The following is a 16,280-nucleotide window of genomic DNA, read 5'->3' on the forward strand; positions in this document are numbered from 1 at the left end:
ATAATAACAAAAAAATGCAGTAAAATAAAAATTTATATATATATATAGAGAGAGAGAGAAAGAGAGAGAGAGAGAGGGAAAAAAGATAGAGAAATAGAAAGATAGAGAGAGCACATATATTGCCTCAAATCTTGTTTAAACCAAAGTAAAATTTTGTTGTCTGAAAACAGAGTATTATGAGGAGACAAAGAGAAAGAGAGAGAGAGAATATAGATTTGAGATTATAGATCTCAAATATGAGGTCGTCAATCTCAGATCTATGGTCTTGGAGATGAAAGATGATGATGGTGCTTGCTGGTGGTATAGTGGCATTGAATGGCGTTGGTGGTAGTGGTGGAGGTGGTGACGAACAAAGCCGGTGGTTGAGACTGTGATGGTGGAGATGGTGGAGGTGGTGGAAACGGCAGTGGTCGTAGTCGTGGATAGTGGTAGTGGTGGTGGTGGTGATAGTAGAGAGAGCTCTTAGAGAGAGATAGAAATAAAAAGAGCTGAGAGAGAGAGAGAGAGAGAGAGAAAGTTGAGACAGACAGAGGAAGAGAATGAAGAGAAAAATAGAGAGATAGAGAGAGAGTGAGAGAGAGAGAAAGAAAGTTGAGACAGACTCTGGAAGAGAATGAAGAGAAAGATAGAGAGATAGATAGATAGAGAGAGAGAGAGAGAGAGAGTGTGTGTGTGTGTGTGTGTGTGTGTGTGTGAAGGGTAAATTAGTCACACAAAATATAAATCTAAAATTTTTTGACCTTCTTACAAGATTTCTTTATTTTGGAGGAGTTTATGAGCCAAAATATTAGAGTTTGTCCTTTTTCAAGAAAAACAGGCTTTATGAAGGAGTTACAGCTAAAAATCCCTTTCCAAAAATAGTGATTTTCGAATAAAAAGAGATTTTTAAATGATCCATGGCAATAATCTCAACCTAAAATAAACAATATTTATGAAAAATTCAAAACAAACAATTTTGCATAGAAAATATTTAATTTGATGTAATAACCCCGATCCGTGATTAACTAATAAACCATGATTAAGAATGCCTAGTAAGTAACAAAGATGAAATTATGAGTTAGTTGTGCATTAAGTGCATGTTTTGTGTTTATATTTGTTCATTGTAGAAATATCTATCGAAAATTCTGTTTCGGTATGCAAATTTAAGGCCTTGTTAGCATTCGAACATGAAATTGACTTGGCCAATGTGTTATTTGGAATTTTTAGAATTTTATGGTATGCTTAATTGAAATTTGATTTGGAACGAAATAATTAGAATAAATTACACTTAATTAACTTAATTTAATCTAACCTATATAAGGCTAATGGAACTCTAGAATCATCCTTACACTTACACTTCTTCATCCTCTTGAGCATACAAACTTAAGGGGAGAGAAAGAGAGAGAGAAGAGAGAGTTTGAAGCCAACATTGAAAGAAAAAGAGATTTGGGAAGAAACAAAGAGAATTAAGCTTTTACATCTTGAATTTGAACTCTAGGTAAGATCATAATCCATAATTCTTGTGCTTATTCATTGTAGGAGAAGAATTCATGAGTTGTATAGAAACATTTGCATGAGATTCAAGGGAATTTAGTGATTACACACTTTAATTAGACTAAAATTATGGAATGGAAGATCATTCATGCATTGCATGCATAATACATAGCTTTTAAGTTTCATTTTCCACAAATTCTTACATGCAAGTGTATACTGTTGCTAAATTTTGAGGGCTCGCCATGATTTTACATGAAAACACTTCATTTCTACATGTTTTGGAAGTTTTGAATTTATGTCAATACATGCATGTAATATATGTATAATTTCAAGTTTAATTTTGGAAAATTGACAATGCTTTTGGACTTAATTTTGCAAAATGGTTTTCAATTCATGATTAATTATGAGGCACAAGTGTTTTCCTTAAGTTTTGGGCCCAAAAGAGTGTGTTTCTGTTGCATTAAATGAGTTTTGAAAGCTTGGAGAGCAATAGAGAAATTCCAGAATTCGCACTCTTCGCTCAAGCGGTGAAAGCTTCGCTTGAGCGAAGAATACAAGCTCCCAGAAGCTTTGCAAACATGAACCTTAGCTTGAGCAGCAAAAGCTGCGCTCAAGTAGGCACCATTTGTTTTCAGTCTTGTATTGAACGACCAAAAGTTGGCTAGAGCGTAAAATGAGAGCTCTCAGTACTTTTGCAGACCAAGGGGTCCGCTCGAGCGACAGAAGTTGCGCTCGAGCTGTTGCTCGAACGAACCGCCCTATTTTTCCAAAATTTGGCAAAGTGCTTTCAAGTATATTTTGACATCGTCATTGCATCATAGGCATTCCTAAGCTATAATTAAGACGCAATAATGAGGATAAGAGTTAGAAACACACACTAAGAAAGAAGAATGTTAAGTTAAGCATCTGTGAGATGTGTGTTCAATGAGTATCTGTTATGTATTTGTGTAGGTCACGCGTCATAGACCATCAAATCTGTCTAATTCGTTTGTTCTGCGTTTGGAGCCACCTGTAAGTAATAACTCTATAAAGCTATGTTTGACTATAAGTATTTTCCGACTGATATGATATGATCTATTTTTTGAAATGCTATTTTGTAATTCATGAATGAATGTCCAATTTTCTGAAATATATTTGTGGCATTCTTACCATCACGTGATATTTGTTATCTGTACCTGGTACCAGGGTTGGTTATGCATAACCGTATGTCTGCTTTGTATATGTCCCTTTTATGGGTTATCTGGTCCCTTTATGGGTCATATGTACTATCTCATGTAATCATGAGTCATTTGTTAGTGTCATTGGATGTACCACATATAGCTATATGCAAAATCTGAATATGTATATGAATCTGTTTCTAATCTGAATTCTGAATTCTGATTTCTGAATCTATTATGGACATCATTCATAAAACCTTTACTCTGTTATTATTTACTAGGCCCCAGCTCACTATATTATTTATATATGTAGATGATCAGGCACGTGATCAGGCCTAAATTGCTGCCCGGATCTATTTTGTGTAAACCAACCTATGTACCTTTCGAGGAGGTTCCCGAAATACTTCGAGTGGTCGAATTTGTGAATTAAGTTTAAGATTTTCATTTTGTTTTGTTTATGTCCAAACAAGCTTTTTCATACTCTGTATATTGGGCTAAGTCCCATTTTGTTTAATCTGTATATGAAGGTGACGATGGATTAGTGTATATATATGACATCACGTATATGTATATAAGTTTAAAATTTCTATCCCATATACGTCTGCATAGCTCTATGGACATTGTATATTATTATTTGCTTCTGCTAGCCCCTTTATTTTGCTAATCTATTTCAAAGGCCTTCGATAATCCCAGGATTACTGGCCGGTTACGATGCTAAACCAATAGGGGTGGGTTTAGGTTGTGATAGAGTGGCATCAGAGCACATGTTATACCACACACTAGTCCACATGAGCTATAGGATGTTCTAGAAAAGAAATAGGGACATTGCATCAGCATGTATGAGTGTGTGTATTAATCATGTGAACATATCTGAATATGTGTAACATGAAATGAATGAAACTGAACACTATGAACATTGTGAAAAGATTTATTTGCCTATTTTTATTATCGTTTGTTTACTTATAGAAAATGGAGAGAACAAGAAGTGATGATGTAACTGAGTCCTCCGATGCTCGAATGGACCGAATGGAAAGAATGCTTGAGGCCTTAACCGAATCCCTAAGACAAAAACAAAGACAACAACCATTATCTTGTCCACCTTTTCCGGTACAATTTGAGTCAATGAACAATGACATTATCAGTTTGACTTACACATTCAACAAAATGAAACCACTGACATTTCTGGGTGGCATTAAACCATTGAAGGATAAAACGTGGATGCTAGAAATGGAGAAATTATTTGAAGTATTTTCGTGCTCTGAAACTTAAAAGGTTTTTCTAGTAACCTACACTCTGAAAAAAGAAGCTCAACATTAGTGGATGTTGATACGAAACAACAATATGGCTATGACATGGAGTCAATTCAAAGAAATCTTTTATGAGAAGTATTTCCCTTAGTGCTTCTAAGACAGAAAAGCGTCAGAATTCGAACAATTGAAGCAAGGCAACATGTTTGTAGCTGAATATGAAGCCAAATTTACTGAGTTAGCCCGATTTGCTCCACACATGGTAGATTTATACTATAAGAAAGCTCAAAAGTTTGAAGAAGGCCTTAACCTGAATGTATTTGATCAGATTGGTGTGTTAAAATTGCCTATGTGTATGGATGTGCTTGGCCGAGCTTTAATGACTAAAGCTAACTTGGTAGCAATGAAACAGAACAAAGCTCCAAAAATCAAATTGAGAGGCAAAAGATCTGGGTTCAATTTCAGAAAGGGTCGTTCATTCTCGATGAACAAGAAGCAAAATACGGGATCGACTAGTAGTTCAAGTCAAAGTAGTGGATTTGCACCTGCATGTTCAGAGTGTGGAAGGAAGCATAAGGGTGTATGTTACCATGCAACGGGTGCTTGTTTTCGGTGTGGCCCACATGATGAAAGATTGTCCGATCGGGTTCGAAAATGCCAACCGCCTTGCCACAAGTTCAGCCAGATCCGCTTCTGCACCAAGAACAAATACGAGAGCTAACACTGCGAAAGAAACCTTAAGGCAAGGTTCTGTATTCGCACTTGTACCTGGTGATATCCAGAACACCGAGTCTGTGGTGTCAAGTATACTTCTTATCTGTACCCAATATGCATATGTTTTGATAGATTCTACCCACTCGTTTGTGTCACATGCTTTCTCACGAAAACTAACTAGACCTCTAGAACGAATGAATTATTTGTTATCTATATCAACACCATCTGGGGATTCTACATTGTGTGCATATGTATATCCTGCGTGTGACATTATGATTGGTGATGTATTGTTATATGTTGACTTGAGGCCTATAGTTGTTGATCATTTTGATTGCATCTTGGGTATGGATTGGTTGACCAAGTATCATGCTATTATTGATTGTGTTGCTAAATCTATTGCGTTTTGGCCACTGGGAGTGCCTGAGTTTGTGTTTGCTAGGAATGGGGTACTTCCTCCCCCGTATTTGATCTCTTCAATGAAAGCTAATAAACTATTGAAAAATGGGTGTCGGGGTTATTTGTGTTGTGTATTGACTGTGCCCACATATAGCACTAATGTAGAGAACATTCTTGTAGTCAATGAATTTCCCGATGTGTTTCCAAATGACCTACCCGGTGATTTGATTAATAGGGAAATCGAATTTACTATTGAAGTGGTACCCGGAACACAACCAATTTTCAAAACCCCATACCGAATGTCAACCTCTGAATTGAAAGAATTCAAAATTCAACTTCAAGAACTATTAGACAAGAAGTTTATTCGGCTGAGCACTTCACCTTAGGGTGCTTCAATTTTGTTTGTCAAGAAGAAGGACGGAACCTTAAGGTTACGTATAGATTATAAAGAATTGAACAAAGTAACTGTGAAGAACAAATATCCACTACCCCGAATAGATGACTTGATTGATCAACTCGAAGGAGCCCAAGTATTTTCTATAATTGACCTTAGGTCCGGGTATCACCAGTTAAAAGTTAAGGCAGAAGACATAGAGAAAATTGCATACCAAACTAGATACGGGGCACTATGAATTTTTGGTAATGCCGTTTGGGGTAACCAACGCACCTGCCGCCTTCATGGACCTAATGAATAGGGTTTTCAAACCAAATTTGGATGAATTTTTTGTTATGTTTATTGATAATAGACTGATTTATTCTAAAAGCAGGGAAGAGAATGAAAATCATTTGAGAGCCGCATTGCAAACCTTGAGAGAAAAAAAATTGTACACCAAACTGTCCAAATGTGAATTTTGGCTTGAATGTGTGACTTTTCTGGGACATGTAATCAACAAAGTTGGTATATCAGTTGATCCATAGAAAATAGAAGCTATTTTGAATTAGCCAAGACCGACTACTGTGACAAAAGTTAAAAGCATTCTAGGGCTTGCCAGTTAATACAGAAGACTTGTGAAATACTTCTCTAAACTTTCTATGCCATTGACTCATATAACACAGAAAATGCACCGTTTGATTGGAATGACCAAAGAGAGTCTGCCTTCCAAGAATTGAAAACTAGATTAGTGACTCCAGATGGATTCCAAATCTATAGTGATGTTTCACATAAAGGATTGGGGTGTGTGCTAATGCAAAACGGTAAGGTAGTTGCCTATGTTTCTCGACAACTTCGACCTCACGAGAAGAATTATCCGACCCATGACCTTGAACTTGCACCTGTAGTGTTCGCACTGAAAATCTAGCACCATTATATGTATGGAACAACTTGTGAAGTGTACAAGGACCACAAGAGTCTGAAATATTTCTTCACTCAGAAAGAACTGAATATGAGATAAAGAAGATGGTTGGAACTGATTAAAGACTATGACTTGCATATTTTTTACCATCCGCGAAAGGCAAATATAGTTATAGATGCTTTAAGTAGAAAGGCAATTGGGAATTTGGCATGTTTGCTCACCGATCATAAGGAATTGTTGTATGAGCTGGGAAGAAATAAAATTGAGATTGTCTTACATGAACATGGTCGAATTTTAGCTGTCATTTCTGCATAGCCAGCAATCATTGAAAAAGTTTTAAAAAAAAAATTGCTAGAAGATGAATTTCTGAAAAAGATTGTTGATGAGATTGAATGAAAACCAAGACTAAAGAGATCCCGCCGTACCATCCTTAGTCACACCGCCTACACTTGAGTTGAAGCCAATCCCAGCCACACCTAAGTATGCATTTTTAGGGCCTCAGGACACTTTACCAGTCATAATTGCATCTGACTTAATTGTAGAGCAAGAAAATCAATTAATGAGTGTTCTCGTGGCACATTGAAGTGCTATAGGGTGGTTGGTGGCTGATTTGAGAGGGATAGATTCCTCTGTGTGCATGCATCCTATACATCTAGAGAAGGATGCCAAATCTTCTCGTGAAATGCAACAGAGGCTTAATCTCAATATGAAAGAGGTAGTAAAAAAAAAAAGGTGTTAAAATTGTTAGATGCTGTACACCCCATTTTTTTACTGCCCTTAAGACTTGGGCGCTACTAATTGTTTACTTGGTGATGAAAGGTGTGCAGTGCAAAGGTTCGATTTCTTCGGCAAAGAGAGCTCTAAATCCTAACCTCACACCCCATTTTTGGACCAAAATGATTTTGACCAAAAATATTTTAGACCTTAAAACCCTCTCTTTCAAAACATTTTTGAAAAAAGTTCCTACGATGTTCCGAGACTCGTATTTCGTTAAAATGTTGCACTTTTCGGTAAACCGAGCAAGGGCAAAGTGGAAATGAATGAAAGAGAGGTGAAATTTTTGAAAAATATTTCAAAGCATCTTGGTTAGGGGTTTGAATTTGAAGAAAAGAGGAGAGGAGAGAAGAAAGCAAGTTGGGAGAGAAGTTGGGCATGAATTGTTAAGAGAGAGTCAAGCAGCTCTCGCTAAATCGGGCCTATCCATTTGTACACTTGGATTTCAGCTATGAGACCACTACCGTTGGAAAGTGGACTTCTGGGGCTTCATTTTGCACTTAAGAATCTCCTAAAGCCAAGGCCAGATGAGGGAGATATGGCTGGTTGAAGTTAGGCATCAATCCGATCAGACCGAAACTGAGCAGTCTTCACTAAAAGAGGGATATCTCTTAGGACACTTGGAATTTTGATGTTATCCTGCACCATTGGAAAGAAGACTTCTGGGGCTACAGTTTAGGCTCAAGAATGACCTGAAAAGGAGCCTAGATGAAGGAGTTATGCCTGGTTGAAGTCAAGGACAAGGACTAGTTTTTGCTGTCGGCCTCTGTAGGAGGGTGCAGGCCACAATTGGAGCTTGCCGGCCATAGGTCGGCCAAAAGTGACCCTTATTGGCCAAAATTAGTAGCTGGTCGGGCAAAAAAGTAGCAGGTTGGCCACCAAGATGGCCGGTCGGCCAGAAATGTCCAGAAAGCTCAGAATTTGAAGATATTTTGCTCCAACTGTCTTCCAAATGATCCAGCTGTCTCTATAATCAGATATTTTGACCAAGGCTCTCATTTTTGCTATATATGAAGGCCATATCTCATATATTGGGGGGTTACAAAGTTTGGGAGCCTCTCTCTCTAAAATCTCTCTCTCTCTCTACAATTTTGTGAGCAAAATCTCTGCCTCTCTCTCTAGAGTTCTCTCTCTCTTGCCCTTTTGTGCATAGAAGTAGAAAAACACTTCTAGTTTGCCTAGACATCCTTCATCAAAGTTGCATATCTTTGGGCTGAGGTCCCTTGGAGCCTAATTTGAGCTGTTAAAAGGTTGTTTGAACCCAAGAAAGTGGCTATTTTGCTACTGTGCTTCAAAAGTAAACACTTACCCCTTTCAAGCTTATCTTTGCACACTTGTTTCACCACCTTTGCATGCTACTTTGAGGTTGGTTTTAACCTCTAAAAACCTCTATTTTTATGGTTTTAAAATGGTGGTTTGAGTCTTGTTTAGCTAGGGGGTGGTTCCCCCCCCCCCCCCGCCTTGCTCTTTGGCTTGTAAAGCCTTTTGAGCCATCTTTTTAAGGCTTTTGAGTCCATCTTTTTTGGCCTTAAGACCACTGAATTCCAAAGGAATTTCAGTGGTAGAAAGTTGGTTTTGAGGACCAAAATGGGAGGGATGGCCTAAGAGGTGAGCATGTTTTTCTACCCTTTTGGGACTCTATCTCGGCATGTTTTTGCTACTGATTTAGCATGATTAAGCTCTGTTTTGAGTGGACTTGGACATATGTGCTTTGTTTTGTATAGCTATAGTGTAAATAGCCTTTACTAGCTTTGTGTTTTAAGGCCCCAAGCATGCTTTGCTTGAGTTATTTGCATGATATAGCATCATTTTACATGTGATTTTAGAGCATATATCACTGTCCCATTCTCACATATTCCACTCTTTCATTGCTTTTGAGAGTTGTGCTTTATGCCTTGCTTGCGAGCCAATATGCGAGCATGTTTTTCTTGCCACTTGTGCTTCAATTCCAGCATGTTTTTGCTACTAATTTGGCATGATTAAGCTTTGTTTTGAGTTGGTTTGATCACATGAGCTTTGCTTTGTATGCTTGTAGTGCAATTATGCTAAATTGCCTAGCATGTGCTATTGTTTTGGCCTCTTAATATAGCTATTCTTAGCTTATTTCAGGCATGTTTTAGAACTCTATTTAGGGTGTTTTAGGACTGTTTTGGACTGTTGGTCCCTTTTGAGCTTTGTATTGCATGCCTCTAGTGTTGTGTCCTTCACTAATTTCAATGTTTTAGCCCCTAACATGTTGTGCATGTGTTGCTTGCATGTTGTAGCATTACTTGTCATGCCATTTCAGCACTGAAATTTCTGCCACCTCCCTCATTTCTTCATTTTTGATTTGTTTTGAGGGTTGTTTGGCCTTAAGTTTGTGCTTAAGCATGAGGTAGGGTTTGTGCCCAAATGGCTTTAACCTTCTTTTGAGGGTTCCTCCTAGTTAAAGGCATAATCTCTCTCATGTCCTAAACCACCCTTTTGGTTGACCCCTCTCATTAGAGGACTTTCACATTGGACTTAATCGGTTAAAGGACTTATTGGTATGCTAAAATGTGTAAACAAGAATTGAGTAAAGTAAAACATGAAAGATAAGCATTTTTGTGTTGCATTACATTTGTTTGGATCGGACGTTAATCTAAACACAAGAAATGCAAGACGTTTCATACTCAAAGTGATGAAACGTGTCACGCTTCTTGGTCGCCGACACCCTTGATCATGCATGATAGGGTGGAGGCTCTTTGAATCTTATGTATGCATTCACTAAGCTTGTACAAGCTTGATTCTTTGGCCACTATGCATTGAAAATGCTTGGTTGGTGGCTTGAGAGCCAAGTACCACACTCCTTTGAGCTTGAGACATGATAAGGAGGGTGGCAGTACATATATTTCCTTGCAAATACACTGTCATGCCTCTGTTTGCTCTCGTTGCAGCAAAAGGAGGAATTTCAGGGAAGCAGTGGCCGACCGGCCACATGTCCTAGCCAATCGGCCACCCAAGCCAACCGACCAGCCTCCAATACTGGCCGATGGCCACCATTTCTAGCCGATCATCCCTCAGTATGTTCTTGAGATCAAACATAAGCAATCTGGAGGTTGGCACAATTTTCAGAGGTCCAAAGATGTGCAAACAGAGGCATCTAGAGGCAAGGTGGTGGATTTTCAGGAGGACACAACCGAGCATGCATGCCTCCCTTGCCCGCGAGGCCATCTTTACTGCTTTATTTGCTAGTTGTAGCTAATTACATGTGTTGTAATTAATTTAGCTTAGTTCATTTTGTAATATACATTAGCTTAGATTAGCTAGTTATTTAATTTCAATTGTGTTGTAATTAATTAGCTAGAATAGTTAATTAGTTGGTTTGTAATAATTAGCGTAGCTTAGTGTAGCTTAGCTTATTCATTAGGTCCCTCCTTCGCGAGGGCGTAATGTTGTAATAAGTGCGCGTGCGTCTATGCATGTCTTCCAGCCCCACTTCTTTCTCCCTTTTATGTAACTACTTTCGATGGTTAGATTAGGGACATTTTCAATTAGCATACCTTATGCTCGCATGCGTGCATCATTCATTTGTCTTGCGTGCACCGAGGCTCGGTGCATCATTCAAACTGCATTGTATTTCAATACCTATTTGAATAAATGTATAAAATTGTCGCATTCATATACCATCTTAGATAGCCGACCCTATTTAGTTGCATTATTGCATGTGTTGCATTAGGCAACTTGTATAGTTAGGATCATGCATTCTTTCTAACTAGCTTTTGTTTTGGCTCGGAGTACACTATAAGTTTTACGCTTTAGTATACTTGCATGAGTGTGAGTGTTGCCATGTTAGCGTGCTTGCCATGAGGCTATTTGCTTAAGTGATTAACTGCATGAATGCCTGTGGGTGAAGGCTTGATTGCCTAAATTGGGATAATTCATCAAATGTGAGTTTTAAAGCCCACTTTGCGAAGTGGCAAAATCATGTTTTAAAGCCCACTTGAGGGTGGCAAATCCGCGCTTTAGCCTACTTGCAAGTAGCACTTTCAAACCATTTTCAAACACAAACATGAGTTGTTTTGTTCCAATTCTTGTGATTGAGTCTATACTTGTATGTCGTGCACATCACATAGTAAAGTTAGCTAATAACTGGAATAAGAACACATCTGTTTTTAAAACAACATATCATGTTTAGTAGAGGCTAATCTTTGATCGGGCGAGCGGAGGTGCTCATGTTATGACCTTCCCCTCTTATACCCAACCCAAGTTCTTGAGCCGAGGCAACTTTGGTGATGACGGACACGTGGCTTTTGGCACGAGTCAGGGTTTCCTAAATTTCTCAAAATAAAATATATAGATGGTGACTCTATAATCTGGCAAAGTAGTCTAGTTTTGGCAATATTTGATTTAAAATCTGATTTTCCAAAATGATTTGCCGAATTGGACTCTTTGGTGATTTATCAGTCTTACATTGCACTTTGTGAGATTAGATTCAGAACCGTGACAAGAGTCCGAACTGTAGACGACCAATTCGCGCCTTCTCCAAAAGAGGGGGCGCGCGAAGAAAGTCAAGTCTACAGATGCGGGTATTATATACCCCATCTCGAATAGCAAGTGGGTGAGTTCCACACAAGTGGTGCCTAAGAAATCGAGCATCACTGTTGTTGAGAATGAGTAAGGAGAGTTAGTCCCTACATGAACCACTTGGCGAGTGTGCATTGATTATAGGAGATTGAATTCCATGACTAGGAAGGACCATTTTTCATTACCATTTATTGATCAAATCCTTAATAGGTTAGCGGGCAGGGTTTCTATTGTTTTCTTGATGGTAACTCGGGGTATAATCAAATCCCATTGTACCCTGCTGACCAAGAAAAGATCACATTCACTCGCCCTTTTGGCACTTTTGCTTATAAGCACATGCCCTTTGGGCTATGTAATGCACCGGTGACTTTTCAACGGTGTATGATGGTCATTTTCTCCGATATGGTGGAGAAATTTTTAGAGGTTTGCATGGACGATTTCTCGGTGTTTGGACCATCTTTTAAGTAATGCCTTAGAAATTTGACTAGAGTGTTGGAATGATGTACTGAAGTAAACTTGATTTTGAGTTGGGAAAAAAGCCATTTTATGGTTCGTGAGGGTATAGTGTTGGGACACATTTTGTCCCCTCAAGGTATATAGGTAGATAAATCTAAGGTTTACCTCATTGTAAGCTTTCCTCCACCCACTTTTGTGCGTAAAGTCTGATCTTTCCTAGGGCGTGCAGGTTATTACCGTCGGTTCATCAAAGACTTCAACAAAATATCCTGTCTTTTATGTAGCTTACTTTCTAAGGACACACATTTTATCTTTGATGATGCATGTTTGAAAGCTTTTGAAACACTTCGAGCGGCCCTTACTTCCGCCCCAATCATGAAATCACCTGATTGGTCACTCCCTTTTGAAATCTTGTGTGATGCCTCGAACTATGCTGTTGGGACTGTGTTAGGCCAAAAGGTCAATTGAGCACCCTATGCTATTTATTATGCTGGTCGCACTCTCTCGGATGCACAATTGATCTACACTACCACTGAAAAAGAGTTGCTAGCTGTGGTGTTTGCCTTAGATAAATTACAGTCCTATTTCCTAGGTTCCAAGGTCATAGTCTTCACTGATTAGGCTGTTTTGGGGTATTTACTATCAAAAAAAGAGACCAAACCTAGGTTGATTAGATGGATTTTATTGCTTCAACAATTTGACCTAGAGATCCAAGAAAAAAAGGGATCTAAGACTGCAGTGGCGGATCACCTCTCCCGAGTCCTTGTTGAGCACACTAGTGACCCTTTAAATTTGCATGATTCATCCCTAGACAAACAACTTCTTGTGGTGTCACGAATATGGGAATTACTTGGTGTAGACCGCTCGAACTCTGCTCCGCGCGTGAGGGCGCGAATCGTGTTCTAGCTACTACAGTTAGGACTCCTGTCACGGTTCTGAATCTAATCTCACAAAGAGCAATGTAAGAATGATAAATCACCAAAGAGTCCAAATCCGGCAAATCGTTTTGGAAAACTAATTTTAATCAAAAAGGGCCAAGCATGGACTGCTTTGCCAAATTTTAGAGTCGCCACCTAAATATTTTATTTTCGAGAAATTTAGGAAACCCTGACTCGTGCCTAGGGCCATGTGTCCGTCATCACCAAAGTTGCCTCGACTCGGGAACTTGGGTACGAGAGGGGAAGGTCATGCAATGAGCACCCCCGCTCGCCTGATCAAAGATTGGCCTTTTCTAACATGATATGTTGTTTTTGAAAACACATGTGTTCTTATTCCGATTTATTAGCTAGCTTTACTATGTGATGCACACAGCATACAAGTATAGACTAAATCACTCAAGTTGGAACAAAACATCTCATGTTTGTTTTTTTTTTAAATGGTTTGAAGTTGCTACTCGCAAGTAGGTTAAGTCGTGGATTTGCCACCCTCAAGTGGGCTTTAGAAAAACATGATTTTGCCACTCTCAAGTGGGCTTAAAACTCGTATTTTGATGAATTGTTCCAATTCAAGCAATGAAGCCTTCATCCAAAGGCATTCATGTAGTTATATCACTTAAGCACATAGCCTCATGGCAAGCATGTTAGACATGGCAATCACTTACACACATGCAAGGATGCTAAAGCATAAACACTCACAGTATACTCCGAGCCAAAGAAAGAAGCTAATTAGAAATGATGCATGAATCCTAACTATGTCAAGAATGCCTAATGCAACACATGCAAAATGCAACTAAGATAGGCTCGGCTATTCTAAGATGTCATGTGAATGCAACACTTGATACATGTATTCAAATAGGGATTGAAATACAATGCAGTTTGTATGATGCGCCGAGCCCGGTGCATGCAAGACAGATGAATGGATGCACGTATGCAAGCATAAGTATGCTAATTGAAATATGCCCTAAAACTAACCATCAAAAGCGGTTAAGTAAAAGGGAGAAAGAAATGGGGGTTGGAAGACATGCATCACACACACGCACACTTATTACAACAGTTGTGCCCTCTCGACGGAGGGTCAGAATAATAAGCTAACTAACTAATCTAAGCTAATTAAACTAATTATTACAAAATAAGCTAATTAACTAACAAGTTAACTAACTAGTTATTACAAACACAAATGAATAGTTGAGCGCATTAACTACTTAAGTACAGAACCAAATAGCTAACTAAGCAAAGAAGCTAAGTAAAGCAAATAGAAGGGGCCTTGGAGCGAGAAGCGCATGCATGCTCGGTCGCCTTGTTCGGAAATCCATCGCGATGCCCCAACTTGCCTCTGTTTTCAATTGTTCTCAGAACACTGCACAAAGCTCCAGATAGCTTCTACTCCATCATGGGAACCTCCAGGAGCATGCCGACCACTTATTGGTGGTATATACCACCTGCCAACCACTTACATTTGCTGCAGACCAGAAAAAGTGGTCGGCCAGCCACTTTTACTGGTCTGACGACCAGAAAATTCTGCATAACTCCACTTTGCTACAACAGAGAACAGGAAGGGGCACAACAATGTATTTGCAAGGTATGTGTGCACAACCACCCTCCCTATCATTTCTTAAGCTCAAGGGAGTGCGGTTCTCGACTCTCGGGCCACCAACCGAGCATCGCAATGCCCGATGGCCGAGAAGCCAAGATTACATGAATCAATGTGAATGAATGCACAAATAACACATAAAGCCTCAACCTCTATCATGCATGATCAAGAGGGTTGGCGACCGAGAAATGAGGCATGTTTCATCACTTCAAGTATGAAATGTCCCTCGTCTCTCGTGTTTGGACTAACACCCTATCCAAACACAATGCAATGCAAGGCATGCAAACTCAATGCAATGCATGCTAACATAATGCAATGCAACAAGCATGCAAACACAATGCAAACAACAACATTCAAACAACATGCTCGATGGACTTAAACTGAATATGGACAGACCTCAATCATGCCCAAAACAGTGGCCAAAATGCTAAAATGATGGCATGAAATGCAAAACAAAGCATGCACATGCTCTAGCCCACCAACTAAGCATAAAAGCATAACTCTCAAACATGAGCAAGGAGTGACAAACATGGAAGTGTGACAACACTACATGCACTAAAATGTCATGTGAAATAGTGCCAAACCATTCAAACAACGCAAGTATGGCATGCGAGAATCCTTAAGCATGAAAGCTAGTGAATGGGACTACACAAGAGGCATGCAATGTATGGCACAAATGGATGAACCAACCACAAATAGAGCTTAATTAGGTCAAAACAAGGACCGAAACATGCTGAGATGAGAGCTCAAATGTCTAAGCATGCATGCATGCACACTAGGCCACAAACAAGGCAATAATGCACAACCCTTAGAGACACTCAAAGGGTGAAAGAAATGGGAACATGGAAATGCTATATGCTCTGAAATAACATGGTAAATGATGCCAAATCACGTACATGTCACAAATGAAGCATGCTAGGAGGCTCAAAATTTGAAACTAGCACAGGCACTTGCAATACATTAAGCATACGGCCAAGGCAACCCAAAAAAGGCCTAGAGCATGTCAATAGCATGAAGGCATGAAGCATGGAATATGCAAGGCCAATAGGGAGGATTACACTACGCCTACCAAAGCCAAGCATGAGATGGCTTCGCCAACAAAAATCAGAGTTATATTATGGCAAAAAAAACCCCAAAACACACTAAAATGATAGCTCGCAAGCTTAGGCATGAAGGCATACACAATGGCTCATGTTTAAGGCATAAAGCACAAACTCTCCAATGCATTGAAAGAGTCACAGATGTGAGTGTATGAACACACTACATGCACTAAAATCACATAACAAATGATGCCAAATCATGAAAATAGTCCAAGCAATGCATGCTAATGGCTTGGAAACTCAAAGCTAGTGAGCTAGAATGCACTATGGCTATACAAGGCATGGCATGCATGACCAAAACAACATAAATAAGAGCTTAAGCATGCTAAAACATGGCCAAAAGCTTCTTGGAGTTAAGCCAAAACGTGTTAGAATGATGGTCCAAAAGCAAGGTGCATGTTAGGCTAGCAATGGGGATTGCACTACAAGTGCAAGGAGCATGCAAAGGGCTATCAAACCAACCCAAAACAAACTTAAGGCATGGAAAAACAACACCAAAAACATGCTGAGATATGGCCAAAACATGCTAGAAAGACATGCTCAAACATGAAGCATACAAGACTAGTTTGCAAAATTTACCCTACAAGTGTATAAAGC

At 39.2% G+C, this 16,280-nt stretch overlaps 1 protein-coding gene across 1 annotated transcript; it reads left to right on the top strand.

The window, feature by feature from the left end:
* The first annotated feature begins 4,467 nt into the window (after positions 1 to 4,467).
* Positions 4,468 to 5,373, top strand: LOC145799641 (uncharacterized). Its single transcript, XM_082889243.1, has one exon. The coding sequence runs from the start codon at positions 4,468 to 4,470 to the stop codon at positions 5,371 to 5,373; it is 906 nt and encodes a 301-aa protein (XP_082745369.1).
* The last annotated feature ends 10,907 nt before the right edge of the window (positions 5,374 to 16,280 follow it).

The sequence above is a fragment of the Camellia sinensis genome, chromosome 9, assembly GCF_055761805.1.
Source record: "Camellia sinensis isolate YWXY chromosome 9, ASM5576180v1, whole genome shotgun sequence".
Lineage (NCBI taxonomy): Eukaryota > Viridiplantae > Streptophyta > Magnoliopsida > Ericales > Theaceae > Camellia > Camellia sinensis.